The 13,349-nt window shown below is 39.8% G+C and overlaps 1 protein-coding gene across 2 annotated transcripts in view; it reads left to right on the top strand.

The window, feature by feature from the left end:
• NSUN7 (NOP2/Sun RNA methyltransferase family member 7) overlaps nucleotides 1–13,349 on the top strand; it is a 54,969-nt gene that overhangs the window by 39,212 nt on the left and 2,408 nt on the right. For both annotated transcript variants that reach the window (XM_039542453.1, XM_039542451.1), the window contains exons 9-11: nucleotides 1,862–1,963; nucleotides 4,694–4,811; nucleotides 9,084–9,195. In XM_039542453.1, coding sequence (XP_039398387.1) covers nucleotides 1,862–1,963; nucleotides 4,694–4,811; nucleotides 9,084–9,195 — 332 coding nt within the window. The remainder of the gene's footprint in view (nucleotides 1–1,861; nucleotides 1,964–4,693; nucleotides 4,812–9,083; nucleotides 9,196–13,349) is intronic.

Genomic DNA, 13,349 nt, shown 5'->3' with positions numbered 1-13,349 from the left:
ATTAGTTTAGTTTCAAACTGAAACTGATTCTCCCCCCCCCCCCCCGAAACTCAAAACCTAAACTTTGTTTAGGTTGAACGTTTGGAATGTCATAATGACATTTTCTAAATGAAATGTCAAAACGTTTAATTTGAAAATGTTGAAACAAAATGTTCTGATATTTTTTTAAAAATTTTTTTGGCAGAAACTATTTGCCGAATTTGACTTGAATTTGCAAATAGTTTCAGTGTCCTGAAAAATGCATTTGTTGGCAAATTTGCTGAATTTTTTTTCCTATTACAAACCAGCAAAAGGGAAAAAAACCAACTTTTAAATGAAACAGGAAACTATTAATTACATGCCCATCCTAATAAAAAAAAGGCTATGAGAAATAAAGGAAAACCTAATTGAACAATACTGTGTTTAAACAGAATCTGGGTTTTTTGAGGTACTTCATATTACTCATCAGATGGAATCAGCTAATATTTAAATCTGGACCTTATTCTGACAGATTACATGAAGTACCTAACTTTTAACATTTAGGTTGTGACAAAAATAAAGGCTAAAAACTTAGTATAATATGTGAAGTGCTGCTGACAGATGAAGTTGCTGACATTTTTCAAACCATGTCTTCTCTCATCTGCACTTCACAACCAGCGAGGTCCTTTCTCCTCTGATTCTTCCTTCCAGTAGGAGAGTTCTTCATATTCCCCAGTCAGTGGGGAATTACTAGCTCATTGATGACTAATACTTATTGAAAGGAGACAGGGAACTAAAGAGTCAAAATTAATAAAATCTAATATTAAATATCTCCTAGTAGAAGTGAGGGTTAAAACTTGCTTATGGGATGAGGAGGAATAGAAAAGAAGCCTAGAAGGGATGTAGACACATTTCAGTATAAGAGAGTGCTTTCTGTTAGCTTGATAATAACCATTTTGTGGGATATGAAACCTTCAACCTTCAGTTTATTTAGCTGAGGTTATTACTTCAGACAGGGAGCAATTTCAGATTTAAATATACCCTAATTTTTGTCTGTGGGTTTGGATTTTGTTTCAATTTATTTTAAATTTTTTACTTTTCACAATGTGTATGTCACAATATGTCACTACATTTTTGACAAAACAAAATGTGGTGATGCTTAACTGTGATTAAAGAATTTCATTATTTTTTCAGACTTTTTGGTTCAGGGCCAATCTTTGTGGCTCAAGATCCCTTTTCAGTGGGAGTTAAGGGTGTGCTCGGTGTTTTGCAGGACTTGATATATACTGAGAGAGACATTTAACCAGAGAAGCCAAACAAACAAAAAGATTTTTGCTTAGATCTGATTTGCATTTGAAAATTCAAGATGTCCAAGAAGGAAACAAGCATTGTGGTAATGCTCTTGATGACACTACAGGATTCAGAGACCAGTTAGAAATCTCTAAGAATAGTTTCAAGTTAATTAAATAGATTTATGAAGTTGAGCATTATTCTAATTGAGCGTTCACTGTATGTTGTCTATTTCACATAAGAAATATGTCACAAATAAAACACTTGTTTCAAGATTTAAGATACTGTCAAGCATTTCATTTTCAATTAACCATATCCCCTTATGGACTTAAGTGATTTAAGTGGATTTATTGTACAAAATCTTCTTTAAATACTGAGAAATAACATAGGTAGTAATGTTTTAAATATAAACTGAATAAATAGGAGGGAGAAAGTAATCATATACGCATCCTTGCACTTTGCAGTTCATGTGATCTATTTTCACTACATCAACAGTAATCAGGTCTGTTAATAGAGAATTTTCAGTGAAAACAAATGGATTATAAAATATGGACATGAGTTTTAAATGTAAAAATGAATTTGACTATTGTTGTTTTAATAACTTTACATTCAGATGCAGGATTGCTGAGAGACCTTTCTCAAGGATCTGTAGCTGAAAATAAACTCCATATTCTTGCTGAGAGGCAATGTCAGGAGTTAATGCATGCAATGCGATGTAAGTCTGTTTTCTCTCAAGTTTGCAAAAATGTGACCATAATTTGATGCAATGTATAAAAAAAAAATAGGCATTTCTTACTTTAAATCAGTGTTTCTCAAACTGGGGTCGCCGCTTCTGTAGGGAAAGCCCCTGGCAGGCCGGGCCGGTTTGTTTACCTGCCCCGTCCACAGGTCCGGCCGATTGCAGCTCCCACTGGCCACGGTTCGCTGCTGCAGGCCAATGGTAGCTGCTGGAAGCGGCAGCCAGTATGTCCATCGGCCCGCAGCCAGTAAGATTAGGATTCTTTCCCTGTTACCAGCTGCAGTGGTAAAGTGATATATAATTATAGGGTAAAATTTTCAAAAGCACTTAATTCCCTTTGACTTTCAGTGGGACTTAAATGCTTTTGAAAATGTTACTTGTAATAACCAAAGTAGAAAATAAAAATGAAGTTTGTGGACAAAGTCCCAGATCTTGAGAAGTATTTAGGCATCTAACTCCCATTGAAATCAGTGTGACTTAGGTGGCTCAAATACCTTTGAGGATCTGGACCAAAGAATCAAGAGCAACTAAAAAAAGCTCATAAGTTGGTAACCAGAAGCATATGTTGTACATGGGTGACTTTGGAAGGGTAGCAGTTTACGGCTTCCCCACAGTAGTGTGGCAATCCTGTAGATACTTAGGCATGGAAATAACTTTTTAAGTACAGTGAGACTAGTCATGTGAGGCAAGTTACATGCATGTAGACGTGTTTGCAGGATCAGGCTATTACTGCATGCACAGAGTAAAGAGGGCACTGTAGACCCTAAGGATATGGAAATATTCAAACTAAGGAAAAATATCCAAAACATTATTTAGTTGGAGGGAAAGTCTCGGGAAGCAGAAAGAACCCTAGGGATGAACTTCAGGGCAGGAACCATGTTTTTGTTCTTTATTCATACTGTGCATGGCACAGTGGGTCCGTGCCCATAACTAGGGCCTATGCTACAGGGATTATAGCAGCATAGCTACAGGGCCGTGACTATGCCAGCATAACCCTATAGTGTTAGATGCAGCCTATGAGGATGGAAGGAGTTTTTCTGTTGATATAGGAACACCACCTCCCCATTTGATGGTCGCTAAGTCGATGGAATTATTCTTCCATCGATCTAACTGTGTTTGCACCAGGGGTTAGGTCAGCATAGCAATGGTGCTCTGGAGTGTAGCTTTTTTCACACCCCTGAGCACTGTAGCTATGTCCACCTAAACTGTAAATGTAGCCTGGGCATAGGACTCCTAGGTGCTGTGATAGTACAAATAATAAACAGTAATAATTAACCACACATTAATAATGCATTTGAAGTGTGATACAGCAGCCATGGTTTTTGTGGTATACGTGCCAAGACATTACATGTCTGTTTCTGTTTGTTGCTCTGGTGCAACAGCACCTGGAAGAGACTTCAGTTCATGGGATCTATAATGCCCAGAAACATGAACTGGATGTTCAGAGAAGAGAAACAAAGAGTGTGGAGAGAGATTCATGTGGAACAACTTAGAAGAACTAAGTATGTGCAGTTTGTCCAGTGTGGTGGCTAAGGAAGAACTAAGGCCCAAATCCTGGTACCTGCTCCAGCTGCTTTGTACTAATCTGGCAGCAGAAAGATGACCATTGACAAAGATTTCCCTAGACAGCCAGGGATTTCTCAAAGTGGCATAGGGTCATTCTAGCACTACGTGCACTGCCACCCCTCTCTTGTCCCCGTGGCAAGAGGCATGAACAGGGGATCCCTATGCTCTAGTGTTCCCCAGAATAGCCTTTAGGGGCTGCTGATAGCAAGCCCATAGTGTAACAGCTTTGAAGCTACAGTCATTATGTTGGGAACTTGCCTGGAGGCTTAGTCATGGCCCCAAGATTGGGAAGGCTGTAAAAAAGTGGATTACAATAGAACCCCAGAGTTATTATCACCAGAGTTACCAACTGACTGGTCAGCCACACACCTCATTTGGAACCAATCAGACAGCAGAGCCTCCCCTCCCAAAAAAAGCAAATACTGTACAGTAAGTACAGTGCTGTGTTAAATATAAACTACTAAAAAAATGGAAAGGGTAAACTTTTTTTTGACAAGGTAAGGAAACTGTTTCTGTGCTTGTTTTATTTAAATTAAGATGGTTAAAAGCAGCATTTTTCTTCTGCATAGTAAAGTTTCAAAGATGTATTAAGTCAATTTTCAGTTGTAAATTTTTGAGAGAACAGCCATAACATTTTGTTCAGAGTTACCAACATGTCAGAGTTACGAACAACCTCCATTCTCAAAGTGTTCATAACTCTGAGGTTTTACTGTAATGCCCTCTTCGATCTATCCCATTTCCCCATCACCCTTCTGTTCTTAGCAGCATGAGCACAGCTCACACAGGCCTGGATTTGTGCCTAAATCTGCAAATATTTGAAATACATTTAAATAAAAAAGCACTGGAGAGAAATTATTTAGGTGGGCACATGTGGGTTTTTAAAATACATTGGACAGATTACTAGAAATGTACTAACTTGCATGGGGGGAGAGAGATGGAAAGGATGATTTAATATCGTCTATGATCTGATCATTGAATATTTCTGCATGTTGTTCACTATTCATTTGATAACTTTCCAATGACTTTAGTAACAATTGAAACAGAAGTATGTTTTAAAATATTGTATATTTTTGAATTTTAAACTGCTTTCCTTATTCCAAAAATGGTAAACAAGAAAAATGTTTTGCTGCATGTTTATAGTTAATAAAGCACAAGCCATTGTCTACTGCACTTGTTCAGTTTATCGAGAAGAAAATGAAGCAGTAGTGAACAAAGCACTGGAATCTGGAGTGGAAGGAAGTAAAGTACAGCCTTATAGGTAAGGAATAAATAGTCCTTTCTGAGGAAGACTAAAAAACATAGAAAGGCGTTAGATACATTTTTCCATTTTTAACTTTGCTCAGTTGTGTTGGCTGAGCATTTATCAGAGATGTCTATTGTATGGACTTATGAAGATTATTTCTTAAATCTAAATGATGAATAATTTAGGTAAAAGTGGCTTCTGCTGTCGTCTTTCTCTCCCAGAATTGTAAATAAATATAACTATCTGTTCTCTATAAGTAAGCATTTCAATTTATGTGGTAGTCACATTTAATGAACGTGTGGCTTAGCTAGGAAGCTAAGTTGATTTTATCTTCCAGGATGTCCATTTCAAAATATAGGACCCAGTTGTCTGGTCTGCTTCCATCAGTCTGGGAAGCAACCAGGCATCTGCAGATGTCCTGAGATCCCCAAAACTCATAAGACTCCTATAGGCTTAGAGAGCTGATTTCCTTTTCCTGTCTCAATGACATAGTGAGACACTCAGACTCCTGCTCCCGGATAGGATGATTCAAAAGAAAACAATCTAAATTCTATCCCCTGCATAGGTGAGATTTGAACGCATACAGTATACTAGTTAAAATGTAGTAGTTGTGAATTAAACCATTTTTCAATTGTGTGTGTTGGAAATCAGCTTCAGAGCATGGTTTCAAACATATCCTTACTTTTACTCCAGCAAATCTATTACAGACCTTGTTAGACATTCTAATATTGTATTCTACCTTATTCTATATGGTGTCCAATGAAAAGGACTAGATCTGCTGACAAGAGTTGTCCTTGGTTTAATCCCAAAGTTGTGTGTTGTATGGGTTGCCTAACACCAGTTTAGAGGTGAGACCAGGAAAAGTGTCAAATATACAATTTAGTAGATTTGTCTTTTTAGTAATCCAAAAAGTTGGCAAAAAATTGTACAATTTCTTATTCACACTTAAACCAGTGTTGGCCATATTTTAGGTAGGATTTTTACCCCTCAGAATCATGCTTTTTTCCTAAACCATGACCTCTCAATTTCCCTTGCATCATGGCAATGTTTAATATTTTTCTGCCACCTGCCATTCCTTTTGGTGATGTGGAAGTGCAAAGTGTGCTGCTCCCAGATTGCTGATCTGATTGCACAGTGCCTCTCTGATCAACATTCTGACAGGGTGGGGAGTAGAGTATTACTGGAATGGAAATGATGTGGTACTGGACTAGTGGTATAGGAGTTCTGTTTTCTCACTGTCAACAGGGGCAGGGAGAAAACTAGGTTATGGACTTGTCAGACAGTAACTAGAAGATCAAACAGCAAAGAAAAAATAGCAACTCTCATTTTTAAAAAAATAATTGCTTTGTGGTGTTAAGCTATCAGTGTGTAAAGTCATCCAAGTTACACAGGTTCGAACCTTGCTGTCCAGTTTCCAGATATGCATGCAGACTCTTAAAATAGGTTTTTTCTTGTTACCTCAACCCTAATGTGGGCTTTAGATATTGCTGCAGTCAATGCTCAGAAGTTGTACTAACATTGTTTATTTCACATGTAGTATTTTACTTTGTTTACATAGCACCTAAAGCATACAAAAGGATTGCAAAGCCCTTCGCAAGCCAAAACACTTTTGGCACCACTCTAATTCACTGCATTGGAATTGAGAGTAGGAATAATCATATATGTACCTTGCTGCACAGAAGTGTGGAAGGAGAAATTTTGGCCAAGGATGTTGGGGCAAGTCTCCACTTAAGTGTCTTGGGATCTTTAATGTCCATACATAGGTTAGAGGACCTGTGTTTTAAAGTCTTAACTGAGACTCTCCATAGAAAAATGTCATGAAACTCTAAGGAGGATGCCAGTTTCAGTCAGCTCTCCTGGATTTTGGAGCTGTTTTTCCAAGGAGTCCAGGTATTTCAAATGGAGGTTTAGAATACAAACTATCCTTTCCAGCTACCATAATTGTTAAAAAGATTTCAGTACCCACTTGTGGATTGAAGGGGTAAATCACAATACAGAAATGTAAACAATTACAGTAATTTTTGTTTTGTATATAAATGCAAATACAAAACTTTCCCTGGGAGAAAAGGCAGGGGATGTTACTTTGCCAGAGGCGAATGAAAGTGATGCCATATTTCCACCCTTGATTATCTAGGCACTCTCCAAGAGCCTTTCTACAGTGGCAGTACATATAGTTAGAAAACACGTTAAGTAGCAAAATGTACTGTAGTACTTAGGATTCAGTTTAGACAGGGCCCATAGTGATTGAAACTGTTAGCTAGTCTTGGCCAACCCTAGCATAGATGACTTTAATACAGCCATCCTTGTCCGAGTATTTTACAACATATTACGACATCTTAGAACACGATACATTTTCCCATTGTAAAAATGTCCCTGGTGAAAGGGAGGCCTTATACAACTATTCTACATTAGTAGCCATGGGTTCAGTGTCATGCTGGACCAAAACCCAACATGGGCCTCAAGCCTTTATATTGTTTTTATTTCTTTGGGATCTGAAGGGCTATGAAGTCTGCCACTTCTTGTCTCTGAAGTGGGAAAAAGAGGGACTTTGAAACCCAGCAGTCTTTTGACTCACCTTGGACACGTTCAGCCATAGCAGTGTTCATTGCTATAAGGTGTCAGAAAAAAAACCCAATCTTGCGCTGCTAATTCTTTCCCTAAAATATTGGAACCTGTTACACCAGCCAAAAGAAAAGAAGTGTTTTACACAGGTTTAAGGTGCTTCCTAATACTAAGAAAGCAAGGGCAGATAAAACTTACCTTGGATATCACAGACCTAAACTACTTTATAACTAAGAAAAATTCAAAATAGTGACTCTGGAACCAATACTTCCTTTATTGGAAGAAGGAAAATATTATAGCCTGTGGACCTTATAGATAACTATATTTTGCATATTTTAATGCATAGTTATGAACTCCTGGTGATTTGCATGAGCAAAGTAATAATGGCATAGCTTAAATAAAACATATATTGTGATTGTTTTCATAAATTGGAAATGTTTTCAAAGCCCAAATGTATTAAAATGTTTTATTCATGACCATTTTCTTGAGCTGTTTTCCTTGAGAAATAGCGACTCTAATTTTTTTTTTAAACACACTTTAAAAGAGTGCAGAATTCATCAAGAAATTCTGCTGCAGAACTGCCAACTCCTATGATCAGATGGGGGAGACTCTGCAGCTGGAGGGGAACAGGCTATGCTAATTTAACAGTATATCTGTGCTGTTGCTAAATTTACTCTGATCTTGTCTATGCTGAGGAGCAAAATAATCTCTCCTTTTGGAAAATTTGCACCGAGAACAAAAGTGAAAGGAAGTGTTGCAAAGATTTCTGGTTAGGGCAGATCATTGATCTAGAGACAGTGACTTTACTCAATATTTAATTTCCTTTGAAACAAAAGATTCAAGGGTTCAGGAAACCGCTAGTCCAGAAACTGCTATAGGTTTGATGCTCTGGTCTATTATATCTGTCAGTGTCACTCCAGCAATGCAAAGTAGACTTAAACCTGGCAGATATGGGTGCCTAGGGAGTCCCTCAGTGAGGCTATCCTTCAGATTGCTCTGTTTTGTGGTGGAACTCTGGGCCCGCAAAGCTCATTTTAGGACTGAATTGTTGGAAAGGTGATATACTGTCCCCTCTGTGCTCTAGACCTGGTCTGAGCATAGCCCAGTCAGCATGCAGACTCTGAACCCATGTTTCCCTTTAGGGTGTGCTTTGTGACCATTTGTTTTCAGATGAAGGCTCTTAAGTAGTTGGTGTATTTCTAGTTTGGGCCCTTCAGAGACTACCTTGCCAAGGTTAGGTTAGCTTCAGCATATGTAGCAAAATTATTCAGTTTCTCTCAGTTAATATGTTATAGGGAGTCCCAGTGGTATTACTCTAGTTAGAACTACCCTGCCCATCTTAAGCTTATTCAAAAGGTACATGTATTGGAGAATTGATTCCATATATTCCTTGGTATCAAATCCAGTGCTCTGTACTGAAGTGCTTTTCCTTAGATGATCACCAGTTGGAGAAGCCCATGGCACAGGTCAGGAGGAGGTGGTACAAAGGTGGCTTTTGGTCCAGTAGACCAGTTTGTTGTTGGTAAAGACAGTATACATTAAAATATTTTAAATTCTATCAGTACATTTTTGTTTTAATCACAATTGTATTTTTAAATGAGTAATAGGGTGTCTAAAATGTAATGCCTGGCAGTAAGAAAAGTTTGTGTGCTGTACTCAACTGATCTTTAGTTTCTTTCTTTATTTACATTTTAAAATTACAAGTCTTGTTTGTACTATTTACAGGCTTAGTCCTCCTCTGTGGTGCAGCTCAGAAATAGAGGGCCCTTCTGATTTTTTCAAAATGGAACCCTCAGAGATTTCCAATTGCTGTTTTTTAGCTGTTCTAGCAAGACAGGTAAGCCATAAAAAGTATGCATTGAGAAAAGTACTTGTTTAAGATGTATATATGATTTCCTTGTCTCTATTTTGTTTTTTAAATATAAATTTAAAAATGAACACACAGAAGGGAACGTTCATAAATTACCTGACTTCACCGTAATCATACAGACAGGACAGTGGACTTGTCTCTGAGCATTGGTTGCACTGTGCTAGGCAAAAGACTGAAGAAACATGTAATCAGTACAACAATTTTTCTAGAGGAAAGTGCAACTGAAAGATCCAGCTTCTGAAACTGCACTATGCTGAGATAGAAGGGATGTGCTGGAAAGCTCCCAAGTTTGACAAATGAAATCTATTGTATGCTTGATCCAGTTTTTAGCTTTGTCACATTTTAGAGAGGATTGGGTTGGTATGCAGTTACCGTTGTTCTTTCCCTATGACCTTACTCCTCTGTTACCATGGTATGTTTAACATGCTGATTGAAACTGGTGTTAAGCAGAGAGGCTGTTAAAGTAACCATCCTGTTCTGCCTGTATGCATCAAGCCCAGCAGGGATCACAGCACTGCTATATATTTTGCCAAGACTCAACAGTATTGACGCAGATGAATCTTCTCCCACTACTTGACCATGGAGTGAAAAGTAGAAAGTTTCCAGTGAGGACTGAATCCCCAAGATAGTTAAACAGTTTTTAGAAAGTATTTACTGTAATTGTTTTACATGGATATGTTTTGATGCTTCAAGTAGAATCTTTTGAATGCTGTCTACAGTACAAAATATATTTTACTACTCCTTTACACACACACTCACTGCCTCTAACTCTAGATTTCTTTGCCAAGAAAATGAAGGAGCTACCTTTGATGAAGTGTTCAGAAGAAGTCTGTTTTTATCCTACTGAATGTTTTTTCATTTGAAATTAATTTTTTTTTCTAATTGAGTATTTTTGTACCTAGAAATATGCCTTTGTTTCAAATGACATATCTGAGGTAAAGACTCTCCTTCCAAAACAAATGCATACTATTATATAAACTTGATAAAAGCCACAATACAGCTTCTTCTAAAACAGAACATCGTGTAGATACAGTCTGTATTGTAATTAAACTAAAAGTAATTTCCAGCTTATATCCTGCTCTTGCACTGTGACTTGTCCTGGGATAAGATTGGCATAGTAAGCACTACATGTAGTGTTTGCTGTGTCAGGCTTTTAAATTGTATAAAGAAAGGTTGGCCTTGTGCTAGTGGCTTTGTTTACATCAATGCAGTGCTCACCTGGGCTGATGTGATGACCACAACTGATACCTTTAAGGTGGCTTGTAAGTGGGGAAAACTTGTTACTTCTCTTTTTTGGGGGGAATAAAATACTCAAGATTATGGAAAAAAATGGTAAAGGTTATTAATTGTGGAAGTTAAATATAAGATTGATTTGCTCAGTCAGTCCATTTCCCTACGTATTATGACAACAACGTGGGCAGTGAGAACCATCTCTCTCTTGGGATGATAGATAAGTCAAAGGGTTCCGTTACAGCAAGAGCATTCCAAATGGAAAAAACTGTTAAAGCTAGTATAACTTCCTGCCAGTGCAGGATTCCTCCTCTCCTCCCCCCAATACATAAACTAATCAAATTTTAGATTATGACACAGAGGGGGCTCCCACCATTTCTGAGGGAGACTGCTATCCACACTAATAAATAGAGTTCACTATGAGATGTTTCAGCTTAAGTAGTCTGGGCCTCAGTTTCATTCCCAGCCCTGTTGTGTTTCTAACCTTGTATCTATCTTGACAGTTTAATTCATATCTTAAAAAAGAATTTAATACTGGGCAACTTCCTAGTAATACTTTTTACACTGTATACTTCACCCAACGATCTCAAAGTGCTTTGCGAACAACTCATTCAATGTTCATAAATAGTGATGTATTTTTCCCTTTATACACATAAGTGGGATATAGAACTAGATTCACAAAAGGGCATAGGTCCCTAACTGCCCATTTTAGGTGCTAAAATCCCTGCTCAGCTGCCCCTGGATGTACCTAAATTCACTCAACACTTAAATATTTTAATTAAAAGTTCCTTATCACCCATGTTTCTGCCTCTGCACAAACTGAGCAAGACAAGCATTCTTCTGCCAAAATGGCTTGGGGGCATAGGGTGGGAACAAATGTGGTTAAATAATGAAATACTCAGTGTGGAATAGCATCAACATGTGCCAGAAAGTAAACAGCCTGGTAGTTAGAGCACTTACCTGGGGAAGTGGGAGATCCAATCCCCCTGCTCCAATGATTTCTTTTTAAATTATATGTCTACAGTGGAACAGCTGCAGCAGGTGAGAGAGAGAGAAAGCCCCCATCAGAATGGCTTCTAGCCCGCTCCCTAAGGCACTCACCTGAGAGGTGGCACACCCCAGTTCAAATCCCTTCTCTCGTTTAGGTAGAAGGGGATGGGTCTCAGCTCCCAAGTGAGTTCCCTAACCTTTGGGCTAAAAGTTCTGAGGGAGGTGGTAGCTTTTCTCCTCCTCTTGCTAGGAAGGTCTGCTCTCAGCTTGGTGTCTCCCACTGGGTTAGCTCAGCCAAGGAGCCACCTAGCCTGCAGGCTTTTGTGACTCCTGTTCTGAGGCCCCCTCACTTGGGAGTCACTTTGTTGAATCCTAGTGATTTTCTTGGCATCCAAAAACTTCACCATGGAAATACTCTGTCACCATGCTGAAGTTCCTTTGTAGTGCAGGGGTAGACAACCTATGGCACGTGAGCTGATTTTCAGAGGCACTCACACTGCCTGGGTCCTGGCCACCGCTGTGGGGCGGAGCCCGCGCCACAGCTCTACATTTTAATTTAATTTTAAATAAAGCTGCTTAAACATTTTAAAAACCTTATTTACGTTACATACAATAGTTTAGTTATATATTATAGACTTATAGAAAGAGACCTTCTAAAATCATTAAAATGTATTACTGGCACATGAAACTTTAAATCAGAGTGAATAAAGGAAGACTCGGCACACCGCTTCTGAAAGGTTGCCGACCCCTGACGTAGTGCTTAAGTGACTTGATACACAACAAGTCAGTGTAGAAACTGCAGATAGAACACACGCATCTGGAATTCCATTTCCCTACTCTAAACTGGACCATAGACTCTTGATTCTGCAGTAAAGTCAGCATCCTTTAATAGCATGCAGCTGTTGCTTTCAAGATGTTTGCATTGTTTTTTTTCTAGCCCATACACTGAGCTTGACAATAGCTGGAAGCGGTTGAAGGGTACAGCTATGCATTTTAAAACCCAAAGCAGCAAGTTTCAAGACCCTGGTCTACAGACCTGGGTTTGCACCATAGCTGTGCTTAGCACTGTATAGGACAGTGGTTCGCAAACTAGGGCCGCCGCTTGTTCAGGGAAAGCCCCTGGCTGGCCGGGCTGGGCTCTTTACTGGCTGCGTCTGCAAGTTTGGCTGATCGCAGCTCCCACTGGCCGCAGGTTGCCACTCCAGGCCAATGGGGGCTGCAGGAACGGCGGCCAGCATGTCCCTCGGCCCGCACTGCTTCCTGCTGCTCCCATTGGCCTGAAGCGGCAAACCGCGTACAGTGGGAGTCGCAATCGGGCGAACCTGCAGACGCAACTGGTAAACAAAGCGTCCTGGCCTGCCAGGGGCTTTCCCTGAACTAGCGGCGGCCCTAGTTTGAGAACCACTGGTATAGGGGCTTGGGCTGGCATTTGGGCTCTGAAGCAGGGTGGGGGGGTGATGGACTTCAGAGCCACGTCAACCCTGTTGCTTTTAGCACCATAGCACAAGCTCAAGTCTGTAGCCCCAGTGTCAAGGGGCCAAAGGGTGTCCAGTAGCACCCAGTGGTGGAAGTCTAGGAGGGTGCTTCCTCTGTCAGGAGTAAGCAGCGAGAGCCCAAGGAGCTGCTCTGGCAGCAGTGGGGCAAGGAGAAACCAGGCCCACCCTACTCCATCAGGTTCTGACAATGGGCTCTTTGAAACCAGGATTCAGGGCCTTTTGAAACCTGCTGCAGGATTCAGGTCTCTGTATCCTTGAGCACATCTGCTGAGTCACTTCCTACCCTTTGCTCTGGCATCTCTCCACTGGTTGCTCATCGTCTTCTTCGGTCCCTGCAATGTGGTCAGGGTGCTCTGCCTCCGTGGTCTGGAGTCCAGGCAGCTTCCTGGTAGGAGCCAGCATCAT

This window comes from Mauremys reevesii, linkage group 5 (assembly GCF_016161935.1).
Source record: "Mauremys reevesii isolate NIE-2019 linkage group 5, ASM1616193v1, whole genome shotgun sequence".
Lineage (NCBI taxonomy): Eukaryota > Metazoa > Chordata > Testudines > Geoemydidae > Mauremys > Mauremys reevesii.
Note: the sequence above shows the minus strand (reverse complement) of the source record. Positions and strands in the feature narration are given on the sequence as shown.